Source organism: Oryx dammah, unplaced genomic scaffold (genome assembly GCF_014754425.2).
Source record: "Oryx dammah isolate SB20612 unplaced genomic scaffold, SCBI_Odam_1.1 HiC_scaffold_2, whole genome shotgun sequence".
Taxonomy (NCBI): Eukaryota; Metazoa; Chordata; class Mammalia; order Artiodactyla; family Bovidae; genus Oryx; species Oryx dammah.
The window spans coordinates 154,342,590-154,358,051 of record NW_024070186.1 but is presented as its reverse complement, the minus strand read 5'-3'; the positions used below and the strand labels follow the sequence as shown (position 1 = coordinate 154,358,051).

General features: G+C 40.6%; 1 protein-coding gene across 3 annotated transcripts in view; it reads left to right on the top strand.

Moving 5' to 3' along the window:
* The window catches only part of TMEM50B (transmembrane protein 50B), a 40,066-nt gene extending 24,926 nt beyond the window's left edge, over window positions 1–15,140 (top strand). For all 3 annotated transcript variants that reach the window (XM_040228367.1, XM_040228385.1, XM_040228376.1), the window contains exons 5-7: window positions 7,092–7,184; window positions 10,165–10,222; window positions 13,668–15,140. In XM_040228367.1, coding sequence (XP_040084301.1) covers window positions 7,092–7,184; window positions 10,165–10,222; window positions 13,668–13,713 — 197 coding nt within the window. In that variant the 3' untranslated portion in view covers window positions 13,714–15,140. The remainder of the gene's footprint in view (window positions 1–7,091; window positions 7,185–10,164; window positions 10,223–13,667) is intronic.
* The last annotated feature ends 322 nt before the right edge of the window (window positions 15,141–15,462 follow it).

Here is a 15,462-nt window from a genome sequence, read left to right as displayed (position 1 = left end):
ACTAGCGTGTGAGATGAGTGCAATTGTGCAGTAGTTTAAACATTCTTTGGGATTGGAATGAAAACTGACCTTTCCCAGTCCAGTGGCCACTGCGGAGTTTTCCAAATTTGCTGGCATATTGAGTGCAGCACTTTCACAGCATCTATCTTTCAGGATTTGAAATAGCACCACTGGAATTCCATCACCTTCACTAGCTTTGTTCGTAGTGATGTTTCCTAAGGCCCACTTGACTTTGTGTTCTAGAATGTCTGGCTCTGGGTGAGTAATCACACCATCATGGTTATTGGGTCATGAGGTCATGAAGATCTTTTTTGTACAGTTCTTCCATGTATTCTTGCCTCCTCTTCTTAATATCTTCTGCTTCTGTTAGGTCTCTGCCATTTCTGTCCTTTATTGTGCCCATCTTTGCATGAAATATTCCCTTGGTATCTCTTAATTTTTTTGACGAGAGCTCTAGTCTTTCCCATTCTGTTGTTTTCTTCTATTTCTTTGCTTTGATCACTGAAAAAGGCTTTCTTATCTCTCCTTGCTATTCTTTGAAACTCTGCATTCAAATGGGTATATCTTTTCTTTTCTCCTTTGCCTTTAGTGTCTCTTCTTTTCTCAGCTATTTGTAAGGCCTCCTCAGACAACCATTTTGCCTTTTTGCATTTCTTTTTTGGGGGGATGGTCTTGATCACTGCCTCCTGTACAATGACATGAACCTCCATCCATAGTTCTTCAGGCACTCTGTCTATCAGATCTAACCCCTTGACTCTGTTTGTCACTTCCACTGTATAATCGTAAGGGATTTGATTTAGGTCATTCCTAAACGGTCTAGTTGTTTTCCTCACTTTCTTCAATTTAAGCCTGAATTTGGCAATAAGGAGTTCATGTTCTGAGCCACAGTCAGCTCTGGTCTTGTTTGCTGACTGTATATAGTCAGTCTGATTTCTGTATTGACCATCTGGTGATGTCCATGTGTACAGCCTTCTCTTGTGTTGTTGGAAGAGGGTGTTTGCTATGACCAGTGCGTTCTCTTGGCAAACTCTGTTAGCCTTTGTCCTGCTTCATTTTGTACTCCAAGGCCAAATTTGCTCGTTACTCCAGGTGTTTCTTGACTTCCTACTTTTGCATTCTAGTCCCCTGTGATGAAAAGGACATCTTCTTTGGGTGTTAGTTCTAGAAGGTCTTGTAGGTCTTCATAGAACCGTTCAGCTTCAGCTTCTTTAGCATTACTGGTTGGAGCATAGACTTGGATAACTGTGATATTGAATGGTTTGCCTTGAAAATGAACAGAGATCATTCTGTCATTTTTGAGACTGCATCCAAGTACATTTCTGACTCTTGTTGACTATGAGGGCTACTCCATTTCTTCTAAGGGATTCTTGCCCACAGTAGTAGATATAAATTCGCCCATTGCAGTCCATTTTAGTTCACTGATTCCTAAAATGTCAATGTTCACTCTTGCCATCTCCTGTTTGCCACTTCCAATTTACGTTGATTTACATTGATTCATGGCAATGGCGCCCCACTCCAGTACTCTTGCTTGGAAAATCCCATGGACGGAGGAGCCTGGTGGGCTGCAGTCCATGGGGTCATTAAGAGTCAAACACAACTGAGCGACTTCACTTTCACTTTTCACTCTTATGCATTGGAGAAGGAAATGGCAACCCACTCCAGTGTTCTTGCCTGGAGAATCCCAGGGACGGGGGAGCCTGGTGGGCTGCCGTCTATGGGGTCGCACAGAGTCGGACACGACTGAAGTGACTTAGCAGCATGGACCTAACATTCCATGTTCCTATGCAATATTGCTCTTTACAGCATTGGACTTTACTTCCATCGCCAGTCCCATCTACAACTGGGTGTTGTTTTTGCTTTGGCTCCGTCTCTTCATTCTTTCTGGAGTTATTTCTCCATTGATTTCCAATAGCATTTTGGGTACCTACCGACGTAGGGAGTTCATCTTTCAGGGTCATATCTTTTTGCCTTTTCATACTGTTCATGGGGTTCTCAAGGCAAGAATACTGAAGTGGTTTGCCATTCCCTTCTTGTAGAATACTTAGTGTGTACCAAAGACTACCCTGAATTCTCTACACACATTAACTCAGTTAATTTTGCAATAGTCCTTGGAGATAAGTGATCTTGTCCTCAATTTTAGATGAAGAAACTAAGGCACAGAGAGCTGAAGTAACTTGTCCAGAGTCAGAAAGCAAGTGTGGTGGGACCAGGATTTACACACTGACAGGCTGGTTTCAGAGCCTGTGCTTCTAGCCACTGTGTCATACTTGTATCCAGTTGAAGACCGTTTAGTCTCCTTGTCTGTTACCATTTACTCAGTGTAATTGAGGATAATTGTATATGAAATATAAAGTTCAGTTTAAGGTGTACAATTTGAATTTTGACAAATGTATACAGTGTGTAACTACACCTACAGTCATAGTGTAGAGTATTTCCATTACTCCAGAAAGTTTAATCCCCTTTCCCCTACCTGGCCACCACTAATCTGCCTCCTGTCACTGTAGTTTTGCACTTTTTAGAATCTCATGTACTCACTGAATGACTCCCACTTTCCCTCTTCAGCCCCTGGCAACCACTACTGTGCTCTCTGTTTCTGTGAGCTTGACTGTCTTAGATACCTCACATAAAGGGCATGGGCCTGGAAGAAGGAAATCCTGCCGTATGTGACAATAGGGATGAAGCTGGAGGACGTGATGCTAAGTGAACTCAGCCAGTGACAGGGGGACAAATCAGCTTTCTTTTGCATCTGATGCTTTAAATGCTGATGCAGATTTTATAATTTCACTTCCATTGTGATCCTTGAAGAATTGGAGAGGCTGGAGATAGTGGCAAATGACGGACAAACCTAAGTTAAAAGTGCATTGCGGGGCTTCCCTGTTGGCTCCGTGGTAAAGAATTCACTGCCAGTGCAGGGGACACAGGTTCGATCCCTGACCCGGGAGGATCCCACATGCCATGGAGCAGCTAAGCCCATGAGCTGCAGCTATTGAGCCAGCGCTCTAGAGCCAGGAGCTGCAACTACTGACACCCGTGCCCCCCAGAGCCCCTGCTCCACAGCCAGAGCAGCCACCACAGTGAGCAGCCCCACACTGCATGTAGAGAGTAGCCCCCGCTCGCTGCAACTGGGAAAAAGCCCACAGAGCAACAAAGACCCAGCACAACCAAAAATAAAAGTAAATGAAAATTATTTTAAAAGTGCATTGTGTGTGTTTATGTGCACATGCTCACTTGCATGTCTTGTGCCCCAGCTTCGGCAAGTAGTGTCAGGAATGAGTGAGAATGAAGAGTAAAAGAGCATGTATTAGCAAGTGAAAATGTTGTGTGTAGAGCACACATTTATTTATTTGATCATTAAAAATATATTCCACAGACATTGCTGTGGATTATGTTACTATTATCTATTCGGTATAGAAAATTGTGCTATAACTTACCCAAAGCTTTTTAGCTTAAAGGTAGAGCTTGTATTTGTCTTGGGTCTGTCTGGTTCCGAAGCCCGTACTTTTTACTCTTAGTGACTTACATTTTATTCCGTGATTATTCTCTACTCAGTTAAAGTTCATAGTACAGTTTATACACAGTGCCTTTAGTGCAAGTTCTGTCTAGAACTTCAAAAAATAAGGGCAGACTGTCTTATAGGCATGTTCAGTTATTGCCACACTTTTATACTACTTTAACAGTTTATTTGTAATTTATTCCTATTTAATTCCCAGAATAATTTGCAGGAAGAGTGTTATCAAAGTAATAAATATACAACAAATGGAAATGTTAAATAAGAAGGAACAGGAACCCCAGGTAGAAAGGAGATCTTATACTTAGAATCTAGGACAAGATGGATACTCTTATTAATTGTTTATTAACCTGACTCTGAGTTTCCCTGTAGTCAAAGCAAAAAAGGGAAAATATTAGTTTTTTATTTTTTGTTAAACAAAAGCATACTCATTTTTTAAGAGAAGTTTTTTTTTTTTTCTTGTTCTATCAGAAGAGTTTTGAGTGGTCACATATAAAGGACATGAAGGAAAATAATTACAAGGAGTTTTGGTAGTTCCTTTTCATTTACTTTAGAAAAAAGCTGAGATTGAATTTGGAAGGTGTCTTTCTCCAAGGAGCTAAACATTACTGTATATTTCTGGAGATCTGCTTAGTATTATGATAAAACTGAGATAATCTGGAGACCTGTTTTTTTCAAACATCAGCTGTTCCAGACATACTGAGCTTTGAGCTTGCTCCTTATGTGGTGTCCAAAATATGTGAATTTCTGTTCACTTAGTAACAGGATATGTGCAATGAAGACAAGTTTAGCTATTACGGAAATCGGCGTGGGTTTTCTTTTCATTCCAGTGGAGCTTTATTCAGACCCTTCCACAGGGTGACAGGCTGTCAATATACCTGTGATCAGGGTCTGGCACAAATGCTAACTTGCTTTCCTAAAAGTATGTTGAATCTACTCATGTGTCCAGATGATCACTGAATTGAGATTCTGTGTTGTATAAATTAAAAAGTTCTACATAGTGAGGGGTTGAAGAGATGCTTTTGTCCTTGAACTTTTCAAGGATACGTGGCACAAGTTGCCGCCTCAGCCATAAGAGAGACTGATATATGGCTGCTGTTAGTACCATACTGAGTAGTAACATGATTTTAATACTGATGAAGAGGGGACATATGGTCTTTATTCATTTATTCATTCTTCATTCATTTGCAATCTCTCATTCCTATATGGTAATGGCTGTCTGAAATACATTTGTTACTTCTAATAGAACAATTACTTTGATAATGTATAACAGGATAACTTTTCAGTTCAGTTCAGTTCAGTCGCTCTTTGCGACCCCATGAATCACAGCACACCAAGCCTCCCTGTCCATCACCATCTCCCGGAGTTCACTCAGACTCACGTCCATCGAGTCAGTGATGCCATCCAGCCATCTCATCCTCAGTTGTCCCCTTCTCCTCCTGCCCCCAATCCCTCCCAGCATCAGAGTCTTTTCCAATGAGTCAACTCTTCACATGAGGTGGCCAAAGTACTGGAGTTTCAGCTTTAGCATCATTCCTTCCAAAGAAATCCCAGGGCTGATCTCCTTCAGAATGGACTGGTTGGATCTCCTTGCAGTCCAAGGGACTCTCAAGAGTCTTCTCCAACACCGCAGTTCAAAAGCATCAATTCTTCGGTGCTCAGCTTTCTTCACAGTCCAACTCTCACATCCATACATGACCTCAGGAAAAACCATAGCCTTGACTAGACGGACCTTAGTCGGCAAACTAATGTCTCTGCTTTTGAATATGCTATCTAGGTTGGTCATAACTTTTCTTCCAAGGAGTAAGCGTCTTTTAATTTCATGGCTGCAGTGATTTTGGAGCCGAAAAAAATGAAGTCTGACACTGTCTCTACTGTTCCCCCATCTATTTCCCATGAAGTGACGGGATCAGATGCCATTATTTTCGTTTTCTGAATGTTGAGCTTTAAGCCAACTTTTTCGCTCTCCTCTTTCACTTTCATCAAGAGGCTTTTTAGTTCCTCTTCACTTTCTGCCATAAGGGTGATGTCATCTGCATAGGTTATTGATATTTCTCCCGGCAATCTGGATTCCAGCTTGTGCTTCTACCAGCCCAGCGTTTCTCATGATGTACTCTGCACAGAAGTTAAATATGCAGGGGGACAGTATACAGCCTTGACGTACTCCTTTTTCTATTTGGAACCAGTCTGTTGTTCCATGTCCAGTTCTAACTGTTGCTTCCTGACCTGCATACAGATTTCTCAAGAGGCAGGTTAGGTGGTCTGGTATTCCCATCTCTTTCAGAATTTTCCACAGTTTATTGTGATCCACACAGTCAAAGGCTTTGGCATAGTCAATAAAGCAGAAATAGATGTTTTTCTGGAACTCTCTTGCTTTTTCCATGATCCAGCGGATGTTGGCAATTTGATCTCTGGTTCCTCTGCCTTTTCTAAAACCAGCTTGAACATCTGGAAGTTCACGGTTCACGTATTGCTAAAGCCTGGCTTGGAGAATCCTGAGCATTACTTTACTAGCATGTGAGATGAGTGCAATTGTGCAGTAGTTTGAGCATTCTTTGGCATTGCCTTTCTTTGGGATTGGAATGAAAACTGACCTTTTCCAGTCCTGTGGCCACTGCTGAGTTTTTCACATTTGCTGGCATATTGAGTGCAGTACTTTTCACAGCATCATCTTTCAGGATTTGAAATAGCTCAACTGGAATTGCATCACCTCCACTAGCTTTGTTCATAGTGATGCTTTCTAAGGCCCACTTGACTTCACATTCCAGGATGTCTGGCTCTAGGTGAGTGATCACACCATCGTGATTATCTTGGTCGTGAGGATCTTTTTTGTACAGTTCTTCCATGTATTCTTGCCACCTCTTCTTAATATCTTCTGCTTCCATGAGGTCCATAACATTTCTGTCCTTTATCGAGCCCATCTTTGCATGAAATGTTCCCTTGGTATCTCTGATTTTCTTGAAGAGATCTCTAGTCTTTCCCATTCTGTTGTTTTCCTGTATTTCTTTGCATTGATCGCTGGCTGAGGAAGGCTTTCTTTTTGCTATTCTTTGGAATTCTGCATTCAGATGCTTATATCTTCCCTTTTCCCCTTTGCTTTTCGCTTCTCTTCTTTTCATAGCTATTTGTAAGGCATCCTCAGACAGCCATTTTTCTTTTTTGCATTTCTTTTCCATGGGGATGGTCTTGATCCCTGTCTCCTGTACAATGTCACGAACCTCCATCCATAGTTCATCAGGCACTCTATCTAACCCTAACTTGACTTTTCAGTTAGGGTTCAATTAATCAGTTCGGTCAAGTAGGCAGACTTATGAAGCCTGCCTACTGTAATTTACTGAGCTGTTAGTTTTTTTAGCCAGTAGAATGGCAACTTACCCTTTTTCCCTTTCCAAGTATTGCTTTACCCTTTTCAGTTTTATTTTTTTAAATCTTCATTCAGTTAATTGTTAAAGCAGGTGTATATAAATATGTGACTGTCTTTGGTGGGCATAGTGTATATTAAGTTATATGTTCTGGTGCTATGTATTCCTGAGACATAGAGCTGCAGAAATGAGCAAAATCATAAATCCTGTTTTTCACACAGGTGCTCGAGTTTGGCTCTTCATTGGTTTCATGTTGATGTTTGGGTCACTGATTGCTTCTATGTGGATTCTCTTTGGTGCCTATGTTACCCAGAGTAAGTATTTATTCCTCTTTTCTTTCATAGGAGAGATTCAGATATGTTTTTTCTATGTGGCTTAGTTGCCATCTCCCCATGGAGTAAAATTTAGTGTAATTACTCAGCTTCAAGCTAAGACTCTGTGTAAAAATAAAAGTTGTTTAATATAACTTTCTTGTGGGGTCATTGAGTTCAGTAGGGTAGGCTCGCTGGGAAATCCAAGCCACTGACAAGACCAGGTAACTCTCAGCCATCTCTTGAGGTTCTCATTCCTTTCTTATCCTAGGCAGCCAGGCTCTACACTAGAGGCCTTTTACTGAGGGTCATGGTCTTAAAAGTGGGAACCCTGCACAGGGCTACAGCCCCTTATACACAACTTGAAAACCCACGAAGTGCTGAAGGTCAAGAATTTCATAACCAGCTTGGCAGCAAAACCTGACCTAAATTGACCTGGTGCTCATTATTATCTTTATTTGCTTTAATAACCATTCAAATGTTTTATTATGGGAATATGGTTGTATTTGATTGTGGGATACTGGTCCAAACCCAGTTGCAGGTGCTATGTAATATTATGCCCTGTGTTATCATTCTTAAATCTGAAAAAATCTGAGTTCTAAAACATGTCTGGCCCCAAGGATTTCAAGATAAGGTGTTATGGACGCCAGTATCTTTCTGTCCACTGATACATCTCCTCTCCAACCCCAGTCTCTAATTTTTTATTCATAGGTACAAGGGGAGTCTTTTAAGTGCAAGATTGAAGACATGTGTAGCTTTCATGTAGAAACTGTTGATGCAATGGAGTGAGCTCTTAGAACCCCATTCTGAGTCTTGGGACTGTTTCAGTCACCACAGCTTTTCATCAGGGAGGTGGTGAGAGGTTTTGAAAAGCAGGACCCAGTTGTACCCTTGTACTCCTGGAAGAAAGAGGTACTCCATGCAAAAGAAAAGAGTTGGGGTAGCAATACACATAACAGACAGAATGGATTTTAAAATGAAGACTGTAACAAAAAGCATAAAAGGCCATTACATAATGATAAAGGAGTCAGTTCAATAAGAGGATATAATATTTATAAACATTTATACACCCAACATAAGACCACCTAAATATGTAAAGCAAATATTAACAGACAAAAGGGAGAAATAAACAGCAATGCGATAGTATCAAATCAAAGAACCTTTCACTGGTTCTCCCCCTTCACTGCAAAGATAGGATCAGTTTCAGATAACACTTTATTCATCATCTGATGCTTCTGTCTTTGGAATCTCTTTGTCACTCTGCTTAACTGTCACATCTTCTTGTCCTGACCCCCAGCTGACTTTTTAATGTAGTGATAGGATCCCTTAAGTATCATAGGTTGATCAGTATTAGATTTTGGAATACCTTCATCTTTCATTTTGTGCAAAATAAATAGGTATAAGAGGTTAGTGGTTGACTAATGTTTAAATAATACCACTTAGCAAATATATCTAAAATGTGTTATTTTAGTTAATTAAAAATACTGTGGAGCTTGCAGTTGTTGGGGTGTACCATGTTATGTTGGGCTGTACCATGTAGCGTATGTTGGGCTGTTCCATGTAGCATGTGCGATCTTCCTTCTCCCACCAGTCGAAGTGCAGAATCCTAACCACTGGACCGCCGGGGAATTCCCTTTAGTGGTTGTATCTTAATCTTTAAAGATCCAGTACATATTGAGAAATTTCTTGATTATGGATCTCATTTTCCTATTCCTACAGCACTACTTATTACATACACTTAAAGTGTTTTGGCCAAACCACACAGCCTGTAGGATCTTAGTTCCCTGACCAGGGATTGAACCCGCCTTCCCTACAGTGGAAGCTCGGAGTCTTAACCACTGGACCAGGAAGGAATTCCCTATGTCTACATCTTAGTTTGCAAACTGAACATGCATTTACTTCAGAGAGCATTTCTAGCACATAGTTCAAATCTTGTAGTGTACAGATTTCCTGGAACTGTTGATGATAGTAGCAGCTACCCTCTCACACTCTGGGCAGTAGGTGTGCTTACAATGTCCATTTTACAGATGAGGAAAGTAAGGGATAATGGGTTAAATAATTTGCCCATGATCATGCATTTAGTCAGTGGTAGAGCTGGGATTAAGATCCCGGGGTACGGCTCAAACTTGGAGCTTTTAACCATGTAGCTATCTTGTTTGCTGTGATTTCAAAGGCTACAAATTGAATATTTCTTCATCCCACCTAGTATTTTTAATCAACACTGATTGTTTTATAAAAGTTAATATCCACAAAAATTTGAATCATTTGCAATGTTTTCATTTTCCTTCTTAGAAAGATAGTGACTCTTTTCTCCAGGAGAATATGATGATGAATTCTAATGATTCTTTTTCCATATGTGTCAGATTTATGAAATAAAACTCCTAAATTCATGAAGGAAAATAAGCTGAACAGACTGTTAGATCATCAAAAATGTAATTTGCATCTTTCTAACATTGCATATTCCTAACGTTGTGTATTTCTGTCACTGTGTACTTCTAACATTGTGTATTTCTGACGTTGTGTATTTATTGGCCATGGGACCTGATGGATGAGCTGCTGCTTCCTCAGCCGTTCAGATGTAGCAGAAACCATAGCAAATACTTAAGACAAAAAGAAAATCTAGTAGATTCTTTGTCTTTTATCCAGAATGAAAGTAACCCTTTGTTTTGAGAGAATAAGGCTGGCATTTTCTTATTTCGGTTTCGTTGTAGATTTCTTTTTTCTTTTCTTTTTCTGGCTGTACCATGTGGCTTGTGGGATCTTAGTTCCATGAACTGACTGAACCCTGAGACTGAGCCCTGAGAGTGAAAGTGCAGAGTCCTCGCCACTGGACTGCCAGGGGATTCCCTCATTGTGGATTGCTTCGAGTTAATGAATAATTGTAGTATTTTATAATATATAGAGCATTATAAATGTCACAAATACTTTGTTGCTGACCTTTGCCTTTTGTAATCTTCTGATCTGTTTTACTTTGTATGTGCAGATACTGATGTTTATCCAGGGCTAGCTGTGTTTTTTCAAAATGCACTTATATTTTTTAGGTAAGTTGCCTAATTTTTAAACTATATGTGTATACCATTTACAGAAACATCATCTTTATTATAAGAGCAGCATATGCAATGAAACATGTATAAATCTACAATATATAAAACTTCTTTTAAAACATGAAAGTTCTACTATTGCATAAAAGCCTACATAAACCACTTAATTAGGGGCCCTGCTATATGCGGAGGCCTAAGGTGGATGCTTTATGTATGTTAACTTTTAAAATTCCCGTGTAATTGACTTAAGTATGTGAACCAGATGGTGCTCCTATTTTATCAATGAGAAAATAAGACTCAGAGGCTTACTTAAGTTCACTTAATAAGCAAATGCAGAACAGGGATTTGGACCCACCAGACTGTTGTTTCCATAGGCTGTGTTTTGTTAAGAAGCCATATCATGTACCTTCATTTAAAAAAAAAATTAGAATTAATATATAATATGCATGTCATATACAAAACCTGATTGGGGAATTAAATTTTTTTTTAAGTTTTTTAAGATAACTTTAAGTAAAATAATAAAATGATCAGAAGTGTTTTTTAGGGGTAATCCTCTATAAAGCTTCCAAAATGAAGCCTGTATCCTTTGCTTTTTGAGATGAAAATGTCTTTTAGTGTAAAGATAGGTAAGTACTTAAGGCATCATTTATAAAATTACACCCTTTACCCTACACCTCACTCACTGAAGCATTAAGATCTAAGCGTTGAAGAAGTTTGTTTTCGTCATTGGTTTTAAGGAGTTAGATTATGGAGGGCTATGGTGTCGTTTTCTTCATATTTCTTCTGTTTGGGGTTCACTGAGTTTCTTGGATCTGTGGATTTATAGTTTTCACCATACTTGGGATCTTTTCAGACAGTGTTTCCTCAGATCTTTTTTCTGTCCACCCTTCCCTCCTGGGTTCCAGCTATACACGTACTAGGCTGCTAGATATTCCACAGCCCACTGGTGCCTCGTTCTTTGCATGCTTTTTTCCTACCTCTCCACCCCTGCTCTTCTGCCCACCAAGTCTCCTCTTTTCTTGTTTTCTCTCTGTGTTTCATTTGGGTTAGTTTCCACTGTTATATCTTTAAATTCACTGATGGCTGCTTCTATCACGTCTAATCTGCTGTTACTCCCATCCAGTGTGTTTTTCATCTCAGACATTATATTTTTCATCTCTGTTAACTTGATTTGGACTTTTATTTTTTTCACCATTTCCACGTCTCTCCCTAACATGCTTATGCTGTTCTTCTGTCTTAAACATATGAAGTATGTTATAACTGTGTCAGTGTCCTTGTCTAATCGTGTCAATTCTCAGTCTGTTTCTATTGATTACTTCTGTTTCCTTTTTTCATTCTGGGTTTCTTCCTCTGTTTGCCCTTTGCTGGCGGCTGACTGGGGGCTGGACTTTTGGGTGTTCCTTTAAATGTTTTTGAGCTTTGTTCTGAATGCAGCTCAGTCATTTGGAAACGTGTTGATCCTTTGGATCTTGCTTTTAAGCTTTGTTAGGCAGGCCCAGAGCAGCTTTAGTCTGGGATTTATAGGGCCCCCTTGCTAAGGCAGAGAGCACTTCTGAGTGTTCTTCCTGATGCCGCATGTGTTCTGAGGTGTCCACTCTGCTGTGAGATTATGAGGTATTCCCAGCCCTTTGGGAGCTCTGGGAACGGTTCTCTCCACTGTTTACTTCCCTTTTCTTGGGTAGTTTCTGCACACACATCTACTGTCAGTACTCGGCAGAAGCCCATGGGGCTGTACCCTCTAGCTCTCTGTCCTCCACCTTGCACACTCTGGCGGCTCGGCCTCCCTGAACTCTCAACACTGTTTCCTCACCTCAGGAGACCACTGTGCCTGGGTTCCCTCTTATTGCACTGCGGCCGGGGCACTCTTGGTTTTGAAAGATGTGTGACTGTTTCTGCGTCTTGTGATTGTATTTCTTGGCACATGACTGACACCCTTCTGGGAATACATTGAATTTGCACAAAGACATCTTAGGCACTGTTTCGAGATGAAATTTAAATTCAGATTCAGCCCTTTGCAGGGGCAGACGAGCCTGTATAAATGACCGTTGGTTGAACAGAAACCTTGTATGTGTAAAGGCCTGTGCTCACTTGGGCGGTGGCTGCTGCATCAGCTGTGCGCTCCGCCCAGAGGCCGGCGAGTTACCCAGCCAGCTGCGCTTCCTGTGTGCCGGGCCTTTTCTGAGTGCGGAGGGCAGCTCCTCCTCCTCTGTTTGCAGTGCCCACTGGTCCTCCACGCCCTGGCCACTCACTGTTGAAGTTTCTTAAGGTTCTGTTCTAGTTCTCTTCTCAACTCGTTCCTTCTCTCGATGAGGTCCTCTTTGCAGGGGACTTCAGTTAGTACCTGTGTGCCCGGGAGCCACAGATGTCTGTCTCTGTGTCTAAACCACGTATTGGATTCTTCCTTATCCACTCCTGAGTGGCTGATGTTTCAAATCTAACACAGCCAGTGTACCCAGAGCTCAAACTCCTGGTCCCAGAGTGTCCCATCTTTCTGCCCTTTCCTTCTTCCTGTCATACCTTGCTAAGGTAACTTCTTTGTTCCTTCCCTCTCTCTCCTCCCTCCCCTTCTTCCTCCTCTCCTCCCTCCCCCCCCCCCCCCAGGTCTTCAGGGCTGTGGGCAGGTTTTCTCTAATTGTGGAGAGTGGGGGCTACTCTCGATGGTGGTGTGTGGGCTTCTCACTGTGGTGGCCGCTTCTGTTGCGGAACATGAGCTCTAGGTGCGTGGGCTCAGCAGTTGTGGCGCACAGGCTTAGATGCCCCATGCCACATGGGATCTTCCCAAACTGGGGATCGAACCCATGTCGCTGCATTGGCAGGTGGATTCTTAACCACTGGACCCCCAGGGAAGTCCCACACTCTCTTTCTTTTAGATCTCAGTTCAGTCATCACTTCCTTAGGAAAACCGTGACCTCTAACTAGGTCCGATCCTTGTATTTCTCTCTCTCGGTACCATGTGTATCGCTGAGTTGGGATTTGGTTTTCTCCCACTGGTGAGCACATTTATCTAGTTTCGGCTCACAGTCACATTCCCAGTGCTAAGCCAGGTGCCTTGTGCCCAGCCAGTACTCTGTACAGTAACGTTTTGTAAATGAATGCAGAATTGCGTCATGTTCTGCTTTAGGATGCTTCCGTTTTGGTAGCTCAGATATTGTAGAACCCTAGAAATGTGAGTGACTTTATTGCTGGCCATGATGAGAAATGTGCTCTTTCCTTACTGGTGTCCTATCCGGTAACTTCAGGCTTTAAGAAGATATTAAACTCAGCCATGAGGTCCACAGACTGCTTTATAAAATAAGAAAATTCAGACCAACAGCACCACAGTCTTTAATTTTAGAAGCTGATAGAAAGGATCAGTGAGGTACCCATCAAAGCATATTTAGAAAATGAATTCTCTATTGTGTTTCTCTGTGATTTTACCTCACGATTTCTTTTAATGTCTTTCCAGCACTCTGATCTACAAATTTGGAAGAACTGAAGAGCTATGGACCTGAGATCACTTCTCAAATCACGTTTTCCTTTTGTTATATTCTATCTGTAGATAAGTTTTTATCTCAGTATAATTTACACATTGCCAAATGGAATAGATTGTACATTAAATGTTTTGTCTCTTTATACTTTATGCCCTGAGTTTTTAAATAGTTTTATGAAATGTCTGTCCTTTTTTTCCATTGAATTAGATTGTTACTATGTACATAGTATAAGACTATATAGATGGGATGAGGAGTGTCAGTTTTTTATTCTTGAAGACTTAAAGCTTAATCTGTTCCCTGAGCCAGGGTTGTATCATCATGGTCATTGTAGCGTTAACTACTTTGCCTGATTTTCAAAGATGTGCAAAAAATACAGCTCCACATATCTGAAATAAGCACTGAGCCATTAAAAGGGGTATTTTAGCAAGTTGTAATTTATTTTGGCTTAAAAATGAGATTTTTTTTTTAAAGGAAAAATGTTTGTTCTTATGTGTAAAAAAAGTAGACTTTTATATGAAGATTTTTAAAAATGCCCGAAGGACTAGTTTGAAAACCTCTTCTAAAAAACAGTTCCTCTAATAAGATTGTATTTGAGAAAGGGTAATACATGATCGCATAAGCTCAGTTTTACATGGCTGATGTAAAAAGACTGTTAGGCAGGTCAGCAACATGCTTCTTAACAAAAGCAGCTTAAACAGTTGTCTTTTGACAGCCTGCTGTTATCTATGTTACCAAATTCTATATCAAGCAAGTTTGAAGACAATTGCAGTTTAAAAGCATGAACCATATAACAAAAAGTGGAATAATTAGATTCAGGATAAAAGCACTTCTTCCCAAAGGGGATCATTATGACCTAGTGAAAATTAGGCATTTCATCCACTCAGTGACTTGACTGCAAGTCTGTCTTTGCTCTAGCTCTCAAAACTTTAGGTGAACTCTCCCTGCAAAATACATCTTTAACCAGAAAGTTCTTACTCCAGTCGAAAGCTGCTTTTGCTGAGTATGAAATACTGTATTTGCACTGTGTGTATTCCCCTGAGAGATTTCAAAGGGGGAACTGGGTCTTTATTTCTACTTTGGCTTTCCTTTGTTTTTTTTTTGTTGCACTTTTTTTCAACAGGTTTTTTGTTGTTGCACTTTTTTCCTCCAGAGGGACTTTTCTAGAGCCTTTTGTTGTAAGACAGAATAATATTAGAGATATTATACGCAGCTTCTAACATAAGCTGTATTTTGCTTAACGTCTCTCCTCTCTGAGGTTTTACTGCGCACAGAGTATGAAGCAGTTGTGGAATGCTGTGCCTTTGTCTGATATCATCTTGTTTAATCACTTTCTCTTTATTGTTTTTTCCTTCAAAAATACCATCTTGCTTCCAATAAATTATAACACTTAATTACATGTTTCCACTCCCTTGTAACTTGTTGCAATAAATATTACTTCTCACACATTGTAATATTGTTAAATCTGTTGGAGAAAACAAACTCTAAAATTTGGTTTGCTGTTCAGTTTTCAATCATTTCCAGTGGACCTGGTCAAAGAAGTGTTTCCCTTTAGAATATATATAAATATATATATATGTTTTTTTTTTTCCCCCGTGTTGGGGGCAGGGGACACAACTGCTCAACTTGTGAGATTCTAGTTCCCTGACCAAGGCTCAAACCTGGGCCCTCAGCAGTGAAAGTGGGGAGTCCCAACCACTGGACCGGCAGTGAATTCCCAGGAGAAATATGTTCTACTCAGATTTGTGAAGTGCTAGTGTGAAGGCTCGGAAA